At 34.0% G+C, this 21,220-nt stretch overlaps 1 protein-coding gene across 1 annotated transcript in view; it reads left to right on the top strand.

Annotated features, from left to right (window-relative positions):
• The first annotated feature begins 242 nt into the window (after positions 1 to 242).
• Positions 243 to 21,220, top strand: part of LOC138706374 (sodium-coupled monocarboxylate transporter 1-like) — a 29,718-nt gene continuing 8,740 nt past the window's right edge. The window contains exons 1-11 of the mRNA XM_069835577.1: positions 243 to 334; positions 3,395 to 3,442; positions 4,896 to 5,264; positions 6,973 to 7,038; positions 10,591 to 10,642; positions 10,776 to 10,843; positions 11,100 to 11,254; positions 13,687 to 13,827; positions 15,041 to 15,149; positions 16,837 to 16,946; positions 19,051 to 19,237. Coding sequence (XP_069691678.1) covers positions 3,407 to 3,442; positions 4,896 to 5,264; positions 6,973 to 7,038; positions 10,591 to 10,642; positions 10,776 to 10,843; positions 11,100 to 11,254; positions 13,687 to 13,827; positions 15,041 to 15,149; positions 16,837 to 16,946; positions 19,051 to 19,237 — 1,293 coding nt within the window. The 5' untranslated portion in view covers positions 243 to 334; positions 3,395 to 3,406. The remainder of the gene's footprint in view (positions 335 to 3,394; positions 3,443 to 4,895; positions 5,265 to 6,972; positions 7,039 to 10,590; positions 10,643 to 10,775; positions 10,844 to 11,099; positions 11,255 to 13,686; positions 13,828 to 15,040; positions 15,150 to 16,836; positions 16,947 to 19,050; positions 19,238 to 21,220) is intronic.

A 21,220-nucleotide genomic window follows, 5' to 3' on the forward strand; every position in this document is an offset into this window, starting at 1 on the left:
ACCGATGCCATCATTTTCTTAATAATGACATTTTTCACTTTACTTGCAGTCCTGGACACATGCTTTGCGTATCACCACAGCATTTTTACGTAACATAAAGAGTCGACATTCATTTCACCAAGAAGACATTTTAATCTAAGTACGGCTTTACATGATTTATTGAGTATACATATAGATTACTCTCTCTGTGAACGTAACTTGTTACAATCATTACTATAAAAGCGTGGTAGGAATTTATAGACGCCAGTTTATAACTAATCGTCGTCGTGCAATTGCATTTCCGATCAATGTGTTTTGGCTGTCCGTGAACTTCAATTTAAACAACTATTTCAAGGTAAATAACATAATAATATTAATAACGTCGATTTGTAATAAAATAAACATTATTACTATAGGCTTATTCAGAGTGATTTAAGCAGCACATACTGTAATAAAACCGTTGTGTGTGTGATGTGTGTGTGTGTGTGTGTGTGTGTGTGCGCGCGCGCGCTGCAAGTGGGCAAACACCCGGTGGTGGCAGTGGTAACTTAATTAGACACAATAAAAATAATACACAATACAATTAATATACAATAATTACAAAATACACAATAATAATTATTGTAATAAATTCTAACTTTCAGGTTTTTTGAAAGCATACTGGATGATAAAAGCTTCTCAACCGAATAATAAGAGACATTTCCCATATTTATTCTCGGTCTTACTAATAAAAACTCTATATACAGACGTTTAACTGTCTTATACTTATACAATGAGCAGCTCATTTATACGTCGTGTGTAAATTCCTTATTAATAATCACTACTTACGTCGCGTATAACAGTACAACTGTTACACAGCTACGTCATAGTTTCGTCATTACTTCGTTACGAAAGATAATAAAATATCTGAGGTTCTCTATTGCATCCGGTAGAGCGCTCTAGTGTGGCGTGTTAAGTATCGATAGTACAACTGGCTCTAATCGATTACCATACTATATTTAGTTCAAAGAGTACAAGCTACAGCAATATTATTCTAATTATTCTGCGCTCTTTGGTTTTTTCTTCTTTGGTTACTAGGCAACCATCATAATAAAATGACAGTCGATACGAACAGCTGTTAGAGGGGCGGCCATTTTTTCTCTATATACAACGCTTAAACAAGGGGTTTCGTGTATATAACTACTGCAAAGCAATTCCCATTGTATAGTTACAGCCTGTTTATACGTCCATAGCTTATTCACGGTTTATTAGTAAAGTTTTCTGTCTCAACTCTGCATAAGTCTCGTATAAAAACTATACACGGTTTATTAGTAAGACGTCTGTGTTTAATTTCCTCCCGATACTTTTTCACATTACCAACATACAAATATTAAATTTTGTAACATTTTGAAAGCTATTCCAAAATCACAGAAAGTGATGTAATTGAGAAAACCCTCATGTCCTGTACTTCAGGGGTTTCCCAAATATATGCATTTTTCAACAGGATCTATATGCTACAAGAATGACTAAACTTGAGGAATTTCTCCATAAAACGATGTATTGACCCCTAAAGATATCATATAATCAATATCTCAATTTTGAAAAAAAAAAAAAAAATGAACATGAGGGATTTCTCAAATAACCTGTTCGATTACAATTAATAATAATACGTAAACTAACCTAATTAATAAGTGAACCTAATTTTCCATTACAACCTATATATGTATAAGCCCTACATAAGTTTTACATTGGTACTGATAATCTTTCACTTCACTCTCATCTCACTCACTGCACTGGCACTATGACACACATTTCACTGACACTTCAGAGTAAATTTCACTGACACTATATAACACATTTCAATGAGCACATTGTTTGCTGCGTTCATTTCCATTTTCGATCACTAATCACACCATGAATGAAACTTTTACTTCGCTGGATACCTTAAGAAGATTGATTCATCGCATATAGAAAACCACATTAAAAAATACGTGCACACTCAACAATTGAGGCGTTCAGAGCTAAAGTGGATCAAGTTCATAAGACGTAGTTTTGAGATAATAGAACTTAAAGTTAAGTTGCTGTATTGGCAATAATTTTATTGCCCATTCTCAAATTTCTAGATTTATAATATACTAGCCGTACCCGTCCGCTCCGCTGCACCCGTTAGAAATAAATATAAAGTAATTACATAATTAAAATTTGATCCAGGGAACATTCGTGTTTGATAGAATGATAAATCTTTTAATATGTTACTTAATTTAAATTGTATTTAAAATATTAAAATGCGATCATTTTGATCCAGAGACCACTCATTTGGTGCAATGACAATTCCTTTAACATGTTTCTTAATTGTTATTACCAATTATTTTTGGAAAAGCGAAAAAAAAAAAAAACAGAAAAATTTTGGCTACAGATTTATTATAAAGTTTATATTTTATTATGTAAAAAGTGTGTTGATAACGAATTAGAAAGTTTTTAATTTGTTGTGGGAGCTCTTGAATCTCAGGAGGCACAACTTTTACAACAGCGCAACACAATCTGCTTGGGTCATTACCCAATTTTTTTGCATTGCATTTATTGCATATATATTTTATGTATTTTAACACGATTCAATTATGCATAGTTAAAATTTGAATTATAAAATAATGGATTGCTAAGCTAACGTACTACTGTATTACTGCGTACTAAATCAATACGCTCTCGTTGTTCGTTAATTCTCTGAGATAAAAATGAATATGTTCATAAACATTATTTTAAGAAATACAGGAAATGAATATACAGAATAACCTATCAAGTTTTCTGTGCATAAGAAGCTCTTTTAATCTTACCTGTCCTCAATTCACTCACAAGTTACTGTAATAACATTATAGCATTATGTCCATCCAGAGAAACTACACTTTCCAATGATGAAATAATAATTAATTATACAAATCGGTTAATTTAGCTTCCGATATTACTTCATACAAACACAGAAACATTCTCTGTAGGCTATGTTTTATAGCTTTCGATTGTTGTGTCCAAGGTCCCTTATAGACGACGTCATTTGTTTTTTATTTCAATACACCGCCTTAGATGGCAGTTATTTTAATTTTAAAACTCATTTATCTCATTAAAAAAATACATATAAAAGAGCAAGGCGCTACCAGGTTGCAGGAAAAAGTACCGGGGAGGCACACTGACATGACTACAACCCTGACTGAACCTTAATTATGTTTGAAACATGCTCTAGGTTACATACATACATAATTGTTCTGCCCATGGGCAGGTATTTCACTGCAAACCCAGTATTTTCCAATCTTCCTATTTTCTGCCCTCCTCTTGCCCTAGGTTAATAAATGTATTATTTAAGAACGTCTTAATGTTTACGTTGTAGGCCTAATTATAAAAAAAAGGCTGGGAAAGACTTGAAGGAAAACTATTTGTTGTGTTTCAGAAATTATTCATTATGGCCTTCAAGAACGAAGATATTGTGGACTACGAAGTGAGTACAATCACTTTTATTGATGACTTATTAACCTATATAGTATGTGGTATTTCTTAATTTTGACAGCCAGTCATAATAATAATAATTCTTCTAATTCAACATCATCTTTCAATATCATTTTTTTTTATTAATGGAGAAAAATTCATTCCGGCACCGGAATATCTACGTGATGTCTACACATAGTCATTTATTGTACAATATTCAATCGGCAAGGTCCTTTAATTAGAATATACGTACATATAGGCTACATATTTTAATACAACTTACTTACAAATGGCTTTTAGGAACCCGGAGGTTCATTGCCGCCCTCACAAAAGCCCGCCATCGGTCCCTATTCTGAGCAAGATTAATCCATTCTCTACCATCATATCTCACCTCCCTCAAATACATCCTTATATTATGTTCCCATCTACATCTCGGCCTACCGAAAGATCTTTTCCCTCTGACCTTCCAACTAACACTCTACAGGTTTTTTTTTCCGATCTCTCATAACGAATTTGAATGACGTCATGTGCGTTAGGAATCACACCGACAGCTGAATTGCGGCGAGAGGTGATTTCATAATCAGAATACACGGTGTATCACAGTAGTAATGCCCAAGAAAATTGAGCCTTTCTGGGAGGGGTACATAACAATCCTTTTCGATGCCAAGTAGAGGTACATGAAAATCACAGGAGTCTGCAAAAAACGTGGTTTCGTTATTTCCAAGAAAGGCATTTTGTGTGTAGATTACCTAGTAAGACTGGCAAAGCTCGGATGGGATTAATTCCAGAGTGGAAAAAGCAAGCAAAATCCCCCCCCCCCTTCAAAAGTCGCCGCAACCCACGAGATGATACAAATTAATTCTATTCGAGTTTTACCAATCTTATTAAGTACACAGAAGATGCCTTTCTTGGAAATAACGAAACCTCGTTTATTGCAGGCTTCTTAAATTATAGGAATGAACTGAAGATATTTCTTCTGAAGTGAAGAATAGGTATCTACAATTTGGAAAAGTAAAATTTTCCCGGTAATGTTTTTATTATAGTGTGTTGTAATAAAAAGTCTCACCGGGCATACGAGCATATCTTTAGGTGATTGAAACTATTAATTTCTTCTATTAATCAACAAATATTGCAACTTTGACCAACTAATATTTCATTTAATTGCCTCCTTAAATTATCTAGGAATAAAATAAAGATATTTCTTCTGAAGTGAAGAATAGGTATCTATAAATTGGAAAAATAAAATATTACCAGTAATGATTTTATTGAAGTGTGTTGTAACAAAAAGTCTCACCAAGCATTCGAGCATATCTCTACATAAGTTAGGTGATTGAAATTATTAATTTTCTCTGGTCTCTAGACTGCAGCTTTGACCAACGCTTACTGGGATAAATGAGGTGAAATGATAGTAATAGTTTATGTTGGAAAATTCTTTGCATTCGCTTGTCTTTGTGTGTATTGTACAGGGCCCGGTGGATAACAGCACAGTCGTCAACGCTGCAACCCTCCTGTTCGGCTGGCTGGACTACAGCATGTTCTGCTCCATGTTGCTCATCTCCACGATAATCGGCTTGTACTTCGGTTGTTTCGGGTCTCGTCAGCGGACCAAGGACGAGTACCTCCTGGGTAACAGGAACATGAGCATCTTCCCGATCGCGATGTCTCTCACGGCCAGCCACATTTCGGGCACCACTCTGCTCGGGGCGCCGTCCGAAATGTACACGTTCGGCACGCAATACTGGCTCATGTGTCTGTCGGCGTGCATAGTCTGCGCCGTGGTCGCCGTCGCGTACATGCCCGTGTTCTACAAGCTGCAGCTCACCTCCACCTACGAAGTAAGGCTGGTATTACACTATCGAAATTCTTTGGCAAAGAATTGGGTCCATAAGAGACCTGGAACTTATAAAAAAAAAAAAAAAAAATTGGCAAAGAATGTGATAAAATATTTCCTTATCTTATTTCACCAAGGGCAGGTCTCCATTTTTGCTATTTTCGGATTCTTAATAATTCTTAATAAGAAAATGCTTCTCTATCAGATCACAACTCCCAATAATTTATGACAATCTGTTTGTACACTGGTGTTCAAAGATACCTGACCCCACTACTAATCGATAGTGATCGATTATTTGTGTATCTTTGAACGCCGGTGTACATTAGTGGCAATAAAAAAAAACCGGATCGACCCTTGTAGCTGATTTCAGAGCCTTGTTCACTCCAGAGCGTGATAGACTGGTAACTGAGACTTTCGTGGTTCGAATCCTGCGTGGGAAGGAAACTTTTTTTGTTCCTTATTCAAATTTATTCCCAATACTTTTCGATTGCAGCGATATTTTACCAGCTTATTTTCTAATGGCTTTCGAAATGGGCTACGTCAGCAGTCGAAACTACAACAATTTCAATAGATTACTCGCTATCTTATGAATGCGGGCGTGGCATGCACAGTGGCTCATTTCGGGGACTTTGATTATTCCGTCGGTCAGGTTATTTTTGCCACTACTGTACAAGGTCGAAAGTCAATGTGATTGTTGGGACACTAATGGCGAATGTGGACTTCCGACTTCAGAATTCACAATAGTATTATTTTCATGGACAGCCGCCTAGATAACATGGGCAACCATCTTTATGGTTAACAGTTTTCTTCGTGTTCATAAGGCGGTAGTCCACAATCAATTTAATTTCGGTTTTTGTCTATAGTGAAAACCTCGTAATAATTGTGACAACCGTCCTTAGTAAAATAAGGTACGTATTTTATCAAAGATCTGTGATAAACGATAGGATTTTTGAGTATATTACATTATACGAAATATTTGATCAAAGATAACCTAATATTAAGGAACAAGAATCATCACCCTCCATTCATAGTTGAATAAAATAAAATCCCTTTTTGATCACAGATCTGCAAAAATGAATAATGATCAATATTATACATGTTTACCTGTAATTAGTTCAAAAATTACAATATAGGCCTACATATTGCTGAAAAAGAAACAGAAAAGGAAACGTCTTTGGGTTAAATCATGGAGTGCAAGACGTGACACGAAAATTATGCATCAAATCTTACTAAAAAAGAGATACAATGCGAGAACTTGAAAGGTTACATAAATTGTTTGAGAATGTAGATGATTTTCAGTTTGTCCAGAATTATGCATCCTTTCTGTACAGCAGTTACAGTCTCTGATATTTTTGTGTACAATTATCGTCTTTTATTTCTGTTTTTGTAGTACTTATTTTGTGTTTCATAACGTTAGTTTGCTTCATATTCTCATATGAGCATATTGGTGGTAGTAAAAATCCAACACTATTTACGTTTCAACATATTGGTTTCAAGCTAGACATATCTTTTATAAAGTATAACAAGATGCACTTACATTTTATGAAATATCTTTTATCAAAGAAAACCCATTATACTGTCATATATTTTATAAAAGATCTTTATCATAGAATCTGATAGTGTAATACCAGCCATAATCTTACCGTTACTGCATTTCTGTGCCACACATTTTGTTGATTTGTATTACAATCTGTATGTGTTCTTTCTTTCAGTATCTGCAGCTTCGCTTCAACAGCGCTGTGCGAATGGTTGCCTCATTTATGTTCACATTGTATCAGGTAAGAAAGCTTCTCACATTATTTAGATGTGCCAATTTCAATAAACAGTCCAAATAATAAATATTAATATAAGACAAAAAATAAGCAATAAAAACAAATAGTAACAAACAGACAATAAGTACAAAAGGACATTATCTCTAATGTACCTTATTTGCATTCAGTGTCAGTACTACCAATTGCAACATCAATAAATAACTCTTTCCCTTATTTTCTCGGCCCCCTCTCCCACGGCTAGTTCCACCCTCAGCTGTCGAACTTTTGCCATAAATTTCCCCACCCTCTCAAAGAATATGGTGCCAGAGGTTAAGAGTTAAAATGTCTATTGCCAGATGCCCCCTGCTAGATGTGATGAAGGATTCTGGCAGGTATCGTTTCGTGGTTTCACACTCCGACAAAATGTGATGGGATGTCTCATCTCTACCGCAAAGAGGACATATTTTCGTTCCCTCTTTGTTGACAATTTTAAGTGCTCTCCAAGCTTCTAGACGAAACCAGGCTAGGCCCAGCCTGTCCTCTCTGCTTCCTCCATAGAGTTATAACTCGGTTCCCCAATTTGTTTTGATCATCGATTGGATCTCCAGAGCAACCTTATCCCTATATTCTCCTTCTGTTGTTTGCCTGTCTATATCTTTTAGGCGCTTCTTGACTTTCCACCAGACATTTCGCTTATTCCTGCAACCTTCCCCGATTATACATCTCATGCCTATTTTCTTAAACCCTCTGCGTAACCTACCTGCCCAGGTTACTTGGTCTCTTCTCTCGAGTTGCTGCCTTAACAGACTGCTCTGATAAGAGACTGATCTCCATGCACAATCCTCAGGTAGTACTTTAAAACTTTTACCTTGCATTCTATTGAGTTTCTGTGACACCTGAACTGATCGTTAAATGAAGGAATAAAACTTTTTTAAATTCTCAATAATTATTATTAATCTTTTAGTAAAATACTTTACATCGGTTGGTTTCTAAATAGATTTCAAGACCGCTTGGAAAAATTGTTGTTATTTACGTTTTATGATTACAAAAAACTGTAAAGAATTAATTCACTTTAATCTCTTGAACGCTGTGGACAATATAACCTCAAATTATTCTCGAAAAATATCCTAATCTTATGACAGAAAAATAGAATCATTACAAAAACTAAATAATATACAGAGATATCATAGAAAAGTTTCGTTATTATTGTAGCTACCCTGCATAAAGGTTTTACGTTCATATTTCGTATTAATATTTTATTTTATATTTTTGAGGACTTCAAAACCAATAAAAGCAGATAAACTAATAACGAGAAACGTACGCGTATACGTAGACCTACATGTAATTTTCAGGCATTTCGCATTTTTTCTTATTGTGTAAAATCATCCGCTCTAATCATATAAATAAAATTGAAATTTGTTTTAATATTAAGGTATCATATCCACTTGACTCCATAAAAAATCTCATTTTTTCCCCTCTACTGTCCTGCACTGTATTAAAAATAATCACATTGATTAAAAATTAGTTTGGTTCTAACCTACTTGTCTTAAATCATTCGAAAACTACGGTTGTACCGTTTTCGTTAACATCTGTTGTTATGAAATTTGATTCGCTCTTGTATTTAAAAATTCATACAGCTGTCCTATTCTAAATGAATATCCTCAAATTAAGTATCTCGGAATAATAATCGACCAACATTTACGTTGAGATAAACATGTTCGTTTTCTGTGCAATAAATTAAGAAAAATTATTCACTATTTTGTTGTCCTACGAAATTATTTGACTGTCCATACTTTACGACTGATTTACCTCGCATTAGTACAAGCTATATTACAATACGGCATTATAGGATGAGGTAGCGCTTATAGTACCTCCCTCATGCCAGTAATACTGCTACAGAAAAGAATAATACAAATATGTCTTAATAAACCTCTTGATTATCCTTCAGAACTGTTGTATTCTGAATTTAAAGTATTTGATATCCATCAAATTTATCACAATGTCGTACTGAATTTCGTGCATAAAACTGTAATATATTTAATTTGTATTCACATAAATATAAAACTAAAAGATCAGACAACATATGCTTGACAGAACCTAAATGTAACACAACTGTAGCTTATAATCACAGTAGCAACTTCGGTCCAACGCTCCGTAACAAGATAAAAGCTAAATTATCAAATATACAATTTGCTAATGCTCCTTATTTTACAAAATCAATTAAAAATTACTGTTTAGAGAAACAAATTTAAAGTTATAATTATTGTGACATCTGTGTTTTTTTCTTTTTTTACTTTTTATTCTGCTATTTAATTTAAAATTATGTGGAATGCCCCCGAGCACAAGTATGTAACTTACTCTTTCTGGGGGTGCTAGAGTGATTATTATATAAAAACAATATGTATTTTTGTTCTAGCAATAAAGTATTATTATTATTATTATTATTATTATTATTATTATTATTATTATTATTTCCACAAACGATTAGGGAAAACACGGGAATTTTACTGGAAGCAAGTAAAGAGATAGGTTTGGAAGTAAATCCCGAAAAGACAAAGTATATGATTATGTCTCGTGACGAGAATTTTGTACGAAATGGAAATATAAAAATTGGAAATTTATCTTTTGAAAAGGTGGAGAAGTTCAAATATCTTGGAGCAACAGTAACAAATATAAATGATACGGTACTCGGGAGGAAATTAAACACAGAATAAATATGGGAAATGCCTGTTATTATTCGGTTGAGAAACTTTTATCATCCAGTCTGCTGTCGAAAAATCTGAAAGTTAGAATTTATAAAACAGTTATATTACCGCTTCTTCTGTATGGTTGTGAAACTTGGACTTTCACTTTGAGAGAGGAACATAGGTTAAGGGTGTTTGAGAATAAGGTGCTTAGGAAGATATTTGGGGATAAGAGGGATGACGTTACAGGAGAATGGAGAAAGTTACACAACACAGAACTGCACGCATTGTATTCTTCACCTGACATAATTAGGAACATTAAATCCGGACGTTCGAGATGGGCAGGGCATGTAACACGTATGGGCGAATCCAAAAATGCATATAGAGTGTTAGTTGGGAGCCCGGAAGGAAAAAGACCTTTAGGGAGGCCGAGACGTAGATGGGAAGATAATATTAAAATGGATTTGAGGGAGGTGGGATATGATGATAGAGAATGGATTAATCTTGCTCAGGATAGGGACCGCTGGCGGGCTTATGTGAGGGCGGCAATGAACCTCCGGGTTCCTTAAAAGCCAGTAAGTAAGTAAGTAAGTAAGTAAGTAAGTAAGTAAGTAAGTAAGTAAGTAAGTAAGTAAGTAAGTAAGTAAGTATTATTATTATTATTGTTATTATTATTAATATTATTATTATTATTATTATTATTATTATTATTATTATTATTATTATTATTATTTTGTTTCAAAGACCATAATTGACGATTAGTAGTACGAAGCATAAGCAGCACCACATTGTTATTAACTCATAAAGTCTGATTTCAACGGACTGTGTGAGGAAAAAATGGAACAAGAATTTATTCCATACTCCAGCTATGCATAATATCTTTTACTTCTTCTAGGTTCTCCACACACCAGTAGTGCTCTATGTACCTGCTCTGGCCTTTAGTCAAGGTAAGGAACATGACGTAGTGTCTTGTACCCAGAGTAGAGGTAAATCTTCTATTAAAATAAGTATTAACTGTAAATAGAACTTGATCCATTTATAAAAAAAATGCGCTTTTACAGTTCGTTGTTTTATTTTCAGTGTCTGGGGTCGATCTTCATATGATTACTCCAGTTGTGTGTGCTATATGTATCTTCTACACTACACTGGTGAGCGTAAAATTGTATGAATTTGTGATTTCAGCATTATACCACAGTCTAGTATATACAGTCACGAAGCTTGAGTTGTGAGGGTGCCGGTATTATTTCGCATTGTCTGTAATGAGGCGATATTAGCGATCCTAGTGGTTAGCAACTATCTATGGATGCATATTTACTACGTATTGAGCTTCGTGACTGTATATGCTAGACTGTGATTATACTGTATTAAGAATGACATGTTAAAATTATTTTCTTGTATTTACAGGGCGGTCTTAAGGCTGTCGTATGGACAGACACGTTGCAACAAATCATAATGATGGGTTCCTCAGTAGTTGTGGTGATTCTCGGAATCATTGCAGTCGGAGGATTGGATGTTATGTGGCAAAGGAATCTGGAAGGCGACAGGATAGAATTTTTTAAGTACGTCACAGAAAGCGCAAAGTATTCGTTGATTCAAGTAAGCCTAGATTGAAACAAGAAATAATGCAAGGAGAATGATAAATTTGATATAGTATATTGCGATGTAAGCGCGGTAAGTGCATTATAATAGAATCGTGGAAAAGTTAGTCTGTTATGCACATAACACATGTATTGCATACTATTTTTTGGCTAATCTTAATAAAAAATATATTATTATTAATAATTTTAATTTAAATAAATAGTTTGTTTTTGGCACTGCCTGCTGGATCACATCCTATGGCTGTTATACTGCTTGCTCAATCAAAGTTATTTTACCGCTAGGTGGCAGGCAGTGCCCACCGCTATTAACATTATCAGTATATGCAAATGTCATTACCTGCCACCTAGTGGCTGTTCGCGCATAATCGTTGATTGGGCAGGCAGTTTACGCAGCTATAAGATGCGATCCAGCACGCAGTGGTTTTTGGACACTAATATTTTCATGTATGATCGCCGTTTGTTATTTGTCGATAGGTGTCATTCATTTGATATTATTCGTATTTGTCGATAGGTGTTATTTGTTATTATTCGGCGGCGATTGTGAAAATGTTGTAATAAAATAGATTATAGAAAGTTGTTTTGTCTTCAAAGAAGTAGGTAGGTGACACATTAATTATATATCAATATAAATAAATAGCATATAGAAAATGTTTGTGGGTGATTCATTAATTATACATCAGTGTAAATAAATTACATTCTAGTATAGGTTAATGTCTGAATACACATTTTACTCCATGGATGTTTTCGCGTTCAGCCACGACCCCAAGCAAATACCTTACTATAATAATACCGTACAGCTATACTAAAAGCCAGGTTATGAACCGACGAAACAGGAAGTAGTTGGATGGGCGAGAGGAAAGTGCGGGTTAGAGGGGTAGCCTGTGCAGTGATGACACGTTGAGTGTGGGGGATGGAGGAGAGAACGAGAACGGAGCTTTTCATTGGACCTCGCATGAAAATGTCGTCTGCTAACGAAAATCTGGCAACGGAATCACGGAGACAGTGTAGCCAGTTCATTTGCAGTACCACGTGCATTACGAGTCGCATTTCGTACCAGCGTCATTAGCTCGTGCTTTCTTAAAAACAGTAATTTTAATTACTAATATTGTAGATAGTGTTATCGAGAACTATACACAGTAGTTATTTTAAACATATCGGTGACAAACGCTGAACACGCTTTGAATCTCGCTCTCTGTGGCAACAGAGCTCAGAAAGAGACCAACAGAACGTTGCTTCCGGTTTAGTCGGGTCATAACCTGGCTTTTAGTATAGCAGTTTTGCGAGCGAACGACGCTGGTGCTGCTACCTACCTGCCGGTGTGGAGATACTCGCGAAATAAGCTGTAATCAACTGCAATGTATATTGTTGCTGGGCTAGTTAATAGTTTTATTAATTAGTGCTGTGTTAAAATGTCAGGGTGTATGTGTGCTGTTTATAATTGTGACAATTGCAGCATTACAAATTGCTCCAAATCGTACTTTCGATTTCCGACAGTTCATAAAACGTGAGTCAACAAAATTCGTTATTAGGCCTAATGCCTTTGTCTCTGTGTTGATAGAACAATACAAATTAGCTTTTTTATTTAGGCCTAATAAATGAATAGAAGTTAAAATATATTGGAAATTTTAAGTTTTATTGTTGTCTACATGCCTTTACTAATAATTATTACAAGCATCAGAATATTACCATTTTTATTTTTGCAGTTGTCAGCAATGGGTATATAAAGCATTATTGTAAATTCACTCCTAATGTCAGAACTAATTTTGTCTCACTAAAGCAAAGAAAAAATATGTAACAATTAATAATTACAGAAAGTAATATGAAGTATGCAATATTCTCATAATATGCAGCTCTGATATAAGGTCATAATTTTAGATTAAATACTATTCAACATTTCTTAAGTGTTTCATATATTATTCCACATTAGTAACTCACGTTTTAAACAATAGTCCGAATCCCGCTATGTTAATATTTGTATATGTGGACGTAATTCCACCCCCCTCCGCTAGATGTTAGGTCCGCGATATTTCGCACTCACGCCAATGCTACTAGTATACAGCTGTCCGGTATTATTATAGTAAGGTATTTGCCCCAAGAGTGGCGCTCAGAGCAACAATCGGAAGTCGTCAGAAATGGTTTTCACGCTTATGTCTTATCTACATTAATTCCTGTGTTCTTACAAATCTCCACTCTAGTAAATTAATTAAAAAGAGTACAGGTATAATAAGACATTAGTATTATATTATTATTATTATTATTATTATTATTATTATTATTATTATTATTATTATTATTATGAGAAAGTGAATTTCATTGGATGCTAGAGATTTTGTGTACGTTATAATATAAAACATTAATAAAGACAATCCATTGGTGTTTCATTATTGTTCCAGTATGGATCCAAATCCTTTTGTTAGGAACACATTCTGGACTGTGACCATTGGAATGACTTTCACGTGGTTGACTCACTGTGGGGTGAATCAGGGCATGATGCAGCGATTCTTGGCACTTCCTAATCTCTCTCACGCGAGATGGTAAGTTAGTAAAAAATGTTATGTTTTATTTAACGACGTTCGCAACTGCCGAGGTTATATCAGCGTCGCCGGTGTGCCGGAATTTTTAAAAGTTACATTTGTTGGGATAAAATTTCTACACATTTAAAGGACAAAACTACAATCTCTTTCAATCACTTATTGTCATAATACACTGCTTTCTTAAATTGACTGAGCATATTTGGAATTAAATCAATGGCTTTCCCAAAACACGCCATTAAATGTTGCATATAAAACAATTTTTTCTCTCGAAAAGGAAGCAAAAACGAGCAAAATTGTATTCAAATTTTTGTGCTCAACCATGCCGAAATGTAGTAATTATACACCTGGTAGCAGCCCTTTAATGGACCTCATTAAAGTACACCTATTCATTAAAGTTCAGGTGTTCCACTAATCAGAAAACACCATTGTAGCAATATGAAAGCGCAAGTATCGATTATTCTCGGATATGCAATCGAAAGACAACTAGCGAAACGTCACGGAGGCTGGAAATCCAATACTGTCGCAGAAGGTTGTGTTCTGTTACTATAATAATTAGCGTCAATTGTAAATAATATTCAAATAAATTAAATTTGTCATCTCGTTTTTCAATGTCTAAACCAATTTCAAGGTTATATCAAGGTTAATGTTTATTTTACTCTCTAGATTATATCAAGGTCAATGTGGACATTTGTTCCTCGGAAAAAATCAATACTTTCGCGTCTGCGCACATCTCACAATTTACGAGCTATTGCACAAGGTCAGTTCCGCTTCTCAGTCAGATAATAACATGAATACTTCTCAATAATTTCAAGTTAGAAATATGGTCGAGCATAAAAAGTCGTATGAAACTTGACTATAATGGTAGTAATTAAGACGCTCGTATGAAAATTATGAAACTCGTTTCATAAACATACTCGCGTCTTAATTACTACCATTATAGGCTCGTTGCATAATGTACTTTTTTGTTTGAAATATCTCAAAGAATAACCCCCTGAAATTAATGACATTACTTATGGTTCACCGTGTATAGGTCTACATGTATTATAACCTTGGGCTATAAATTTTACTTCGTTCATTTTGTAGTAGTTTTAAACGAATATCCATATGTTAATTGGGCCTGTAAGTAAGTAAAAAATGAGATGCAATAGTATATCTGTAGTGGGAAGGCCTTTTACAAAATGGAATTTAATAAGGACTTACTTTGGCACTGCAGGGCTCTGTTGATCTTCTGCGTTGGAATCTGTTGGTGTAAATCCGTAAGCTGCCTAACAGGTCTGCTTATCCATGCACAATACCACGATTGCGACCCGCTCACCACCAAGGTAATGTCCTTATCCAACTCATTACAAAGAGTATCCCAACATGAATGCCGGATTTAATAGTGTGAATAAATCCAAAGAAACAGTAACAGAACAGATAATAGTGTCGCCAATCCAATAAATAAAAATGCCTTGTTGAGTTCGTGGAACTGTATCTGTTTTGTTGAATTTATTTATATTATTAAACCCGGCGTTCTTGTCGGGACACTCTATATATATGTCAGGTTACAGCTCAATCAAGACATTCTGTATCTCCCTATCAGATTACAATGACGAAATAAATAAATAAATAAATAAATAAATAAATAAATAAATAAATAAATAAATAAATAAATAAATAAATAAATGAGTAAATAAGTGAGTGAGTAAGTGAGTGAATGAATGAATGAGTGAATGAGTGAATGAATGAATAAATGAATGAATGAATAAATAAATAAATAAATAAATCAATCAATCAATGAATAAATAAATACATAAATGAATGAATAAATAAATACATAAATGAATAAATAAATAAATCAATGAATAAATAAATACATAAATGAATGAATGAATAAATAAATAAATAAATACATAAATGAATAAATAAATACACAAGTAAATGAGTAAATAAATGAATAAATAAATGAATAAATAAATAAACAGATAAATAAATAAATAAATAACTAAATGAGTAAATAAATAAATAAATGAGTAAATAAATAACTAAATGAGTAAATAAATAAATAAAGAACTAAGTGAGTAAATAAATAACTAAATGAGTAAATAAATAAATAAAAAAACTAAATGAGTAAATAAATGAATAATTAACTAAATAAGTAAATAAATGAATAATTAACTAAATGAGTAAATAAATGAATAATTAACTAAATGAGTAAATAAATGAATAATTAACTAAATGAGTAAATGAATGAATAATTAACTAAATTAGTAAATAAATGAATAAATAACTAAATGAGTAAATAAATGAATAATTAACTAAATGAGTAAATAAATGAATAAATAACTAAATGAGTAAATAAATGAATAATTAACTAAATAAATAAATAAATGAATAAATAACTAAATGAGTAAATAAATGAATAATTAACTAAATAAATAAATAAATAAATAAATGAATGAATGCATGAATGAATGAATGAATGAAATAAATAAATAAGTAAATAAATAAATAAATAAATAAATAAATAAATAAATAAATAAATAAATAAATAAATAAATAAATAAATAAATATTCTTTCTTCAGTCTTTCCAAGATCAAGAAGAGTTTGTAATTTTACTGAGCAGCGACATAAAGATCCAGATTGATTTCTATTTATTAAGGCCATCAGGCCTTCTCTTCCATATGACAAGAAATGTAATACAACTACAAGAAAATGTGTACATCATCATCATCATCATCATCATCATCATCATCATCATCATCATCATCATGCAAACCATGCAGATTTAGTAGTACTGAAGATAATTTCCATGCACTTTGCTAAGATACTTCAGAAAAGTAAGTATTATTATTATTATTATTATTATTATTATTATTATTATTATTATTATTATTATTATACTTACGTTAGTTATTAGTTAGAGCTAATTAGAGAAATTTCCTTGAACACGATCCTCAAGCAAGACTATCCTTTTACTCAGTCTTATTATTATCTTATACCTGTGTTTTTCTTTGTTGTCCAAACAGACTATCAACCGTGCAGATCAGCTGTTACCATACTACGTGATGGACGTCGCTTCTCACATACCAGGTCTTCCGGGTCTCTTTGTCGCAGGTGTCTTCTGCGCAGCATTAAGGTATGTTGTTGTTGTTTAGTGAACTGTCCGAAGACAGGTGAGAACCTCACAAGTGATACCAACAGGCACCACTTAATGAGGCAACTAAGCATAAGATAATGGGGTAGAGTGGCCAGTTCCTTCCCTCTCCATTGCATACATCGCCGACTAGCTACAGTTATTCTGTTACATGACTTGTTTCTGTATTACATTCGGTAATACATAGATTGTTGCATCAATAAATGTGCAATTTATCTGTACCTTGTATGATTTTTATTGAATTAGATTAGTATTCAATTATTTCGCTTTGTCGCTGAATATGTTGTCACCTTGACCAGTTTGTTCGAAACACATTTTGACCAGTTAAAAATACCCTATGAAAAAGATATGGTAATATTATTTCAATTTCTTGTATGCGTAGAATCAGCCGTGGCGAGAACATGACTCGCGAGTCATTGTGGGCTCGCAGTGATAGCTGTGCATTTCGCTTGCTTGTAACCTCCGCCAACCCCCACCCTCTTACTCACTGGAGTCAAACTCCGTTCCATTTGTATTTGTCTCTGACCTGCGAGTGGCATATTATGCCTCTCTCGAAACAATGTACGAAAGTTCCAAGTAGGATGGGAGGACGCATTTTTTTGCTGTCAATATGATGAGAATATTAAATGTATGATTTGTTCACAAGTATTACCAGGAAAACGGCTGTATAACATAAAACGGCATTATACTACATGTTACTGATGAAACAGTAAAAGGTTGTTATCATCATCATCATCATCATCATCATCATCATCATCATCATCACCATCATCTCTGTACGTCGACCCTTTTTCAGCAGATGTACGAATAATGCGTTTAGCTCCTCAATTTGAACTCACTGATTTACTATGTGATGTCAAATGAAAGCTAGATGTAAGGACTTGACAAATGTTGAACTTTCAAATCTTCGCCAGAAAATAAATATCCGAAGCTTCGTTCTTTCCCCTGTTCTCTTGAAGCCATCTTCGCTACAACTTATGTCTGTGAAAAATTATTTTCAACAATTAAAATAGTAAAAACCAAATTTAGATCACGACTGACAGACAAATACCTTCGTGATCAACTACGACTGGCAGTAAGTGACATAATTCCTGATTTTGAAACTTTGTCGCAGAGACATTCTGAAGACAATTAATTTTATAGTCGCGACGCTGTTATTTCCGGCGTGACTCCTCCTCTTTGCTTACGTCTTAGGAAGTCAAGGCTCTATAAAGTCTAGGTAGGTAGTATCGTTTGCCATTTTTGTTCTTTCGTTGCCGAGCTACCAGACGAGGGATCTATTTGCCACACCGTTAAACATTATCATGTCGTAGCTCCTATGATAATAAATCAAACGCACTGTAATTCAGCAAATAATTCAGCGGAAAATAACGTCTTCGTGTGCTTTCTGCGAACGCCAACGAAAGAGCTAAAATGGCGGGCGATTATATATTAAGTATTTATCCAGCCTTAGAAAATGCTTTACATCTTCATCAGCGAATCACAAGACGCACACGTTTAAATGTAGCCGACTTGCAACATGATTGGCTGCCGGAAATTAGAGCGACGGGACTATAGGTTGTGATATTGTTCATTTATTGTTCATTTCTTTCTTCGTTACACGTACTAAACATTAGTTTGTAGCCTTGTACTGTATAAAATTATATTTAAGTGCTTGACGTAAGGAAAATGAAAATTCTTTAACCTTTGAAGCACAAATTAATTGTTTATGTTTTTCATATCATGGATCATACCAAAGTTTCAGTCAATTTTTTTCAACATTTTAACTCTGCACACAATTTCAAAACACAGATGGAACCTCTAGGTATACTCAAGAGGTGGTTCTTTGGTGGAATATCTGTGCCATAAAATTTAGAAAGAAAGAAAACGGTGGTTCTTCTGAATAACCACTATGCTTCAAAGGGTTAATAAGTCAGACAGTTGCTTCACTTCCCCTTCGGGTGTCCGCCTCCCTCTATAGGTGCTATGCACGTTGCAGATTACACAGTGGCTCGGCGCACGATTACATTTTTGCCACCGCTGGCGTAGATACTAGACACTTTTATTTTGAGAGTAAGCCTAATCTGAAATGAGCGTTGTGTCTCAGCTCTATGTCCACAGGTCTGAACACGCTCTCCGGCACGATATACGAGGACTTCCTGTCGCGCTGGATTCCGACCGACAAAAAAAGCGAGGCTTGCGTCAATGTCATCATGAAACTTACCGTGTGCATTGTCGGCTTCATCTGCATCTTTCTCGTCTTCATGATTGAGAGAATGGGAAACGTTATACAGGTACAGTTACTAGAGGCTGTACTGAAAGCATTAACATAAACGTCGCCACACACTGCTAAAATATAGATTAGTCCATTGCCAGCTTCGTATAAAACCAAGAGAAGCAATAAATTTACATATGAGGGGGTCAGAAGCAAAGGGGTACAAGTGACAAATTTGTGAAAAATGATTTAAGTGCACCTTTGGGTTAATTAAAGCGTCTGAAAATGTTCTAGTAAAGGGATTTATTTTATTTATTTACTAGCCGTACCCGTGCGCTCCGCTGCACCCTTAGAAATAAATATAAAGTAATTACATAATTAAAATAGGACGTTTTATCCAGGGAACATTCGTGTTTGATAGAAGGATAAATCGTTTAATATGTTACTTAATTTAAATTGCATCCAAATAATTAAAATGCGATCATTTTGGTCCAGAGACACTCATTTGGTGCAATGACAATTCCTTTAACCTGTTTCTTAATTTTTATTACATGCAACCAGAAGTTACTGTAATAACATTATAGCATTATGTCCATCTAGAGGAACTACACTTTCCAATGATGATATAATAATTAATTATACAAATCGGTTAATTTAACTTCCGATATTACTTCATACAAACACACAAACATTCTCTGTAGGCTATCTTTCATAACTTTCGATTGTTGCTGTCCAAGGCCCCTTATAGACGAAGTCATTTGTTTTTTAATTCATTACACGGCCTTAGATGGCAGTTATTTTAATTTTAAAACTCATTTATCTCATTAAATATCAGTTCTATCAAAATTTTTCAAGGAATAAAACTTATCGCAAATTATTTTTAAAGAAACTTTTGTTATGTAACAGTTTTCACAAAAATCAATAATAAGCAAGATATTTCGATTTATTTAATTGAGGCCCCCTTTAAACCCCCCTTTTAAATAATGTATTTTGAATGCCATATAGCCTAAAATCTAAGTTACAACGAACTTAATTTATATTCCAATTTTCATCGAAATCCGTTCAGCCATTATCGTGTGAAAAGGTAACAAACTTACAGACAGACAGAGACAGACAGACATACAAACAAAAATTTCAAAAAAGCGATTTTCGGTTTCAGGGTGGTTAATTATATATGTTAGGACCAATTATTTTTGGAAAATCGAAAATTACCAGAAAAATTTCGGCTACAGATTTATTATTAGTATAGATTTATTTTTGGTGGTATCAATAAAGACACATATTACAAGTTCCAGGTCACGTGGACCCTTCCCTTAACAAGAATATTGCTTATAACATGAGTACGTAAATGAAGTGTGACCATCTTCTCCATCAGAAACGGAGACTGGTAAGCTGGACATGTAGGTAAACTTTCAGAGTCAATGATTTTTGCAGGAAAGTTAACATTATTTGATTGTTCACTGAATGCTATGTGTAATTATGGTTTAATAGGTGGATTAGGATGTGTTTGTAGTTTCTGAAGATAATTTTTACGTAAGTCACTGAATAAATAATTTCCAGGCAACCCCGGGCCATAAGCTTGAAACGGTGGAACCAAAAAGGTGTACTAGTATGGCCGTCAAATTACCCATAGTTCATCTCTTTTCCCGGTGTGTTTATCAGCTGTTTTGTTCATATTATTACGATTACAAATTGTTTCGTGTTGTGAATATTTCAAAAGTGTAGTCAAATTCAGCAGGAGTTATTTTTTTTTATAAATACGCTAATATTCTGTTCGGCTCAACTGTAGAATATGTCCGTTGATGTGTCCCCCTATGCTTTAACATATGAAGGAATGCCAACATCCTTCGTGATAACAGAAATAATGCGGAAATGAAGTATTCAGTCCATTTCACAACCATAACACTTTTAATAAATATATAGTGAAACATACTGTCGAAAAGACAACCTGGTGGCATTGGATAAAAAAAAATAGTGAAACATACATTGATATAATAATCTGATAGTAGTCTTGTTACCTCCAGATCTATTCTAATTCGTTTACGTATGACCAAAACCGGTA

This window comes from Periplaneta americana, chromosome 1, assembly GCF_040183065.1.
Source record: "Periplaneta americana isolate PAMFEO1 chromosome 1, P.americana_PAMFEO1_priV1, whole genome shotgun sequence".
Taxonomy (NCBI): Eukaryota; Metazoa; Arthropoda; class Insecta; order Blattodea; family Blattidae; genus Periplaneta; species Periplaneta americana.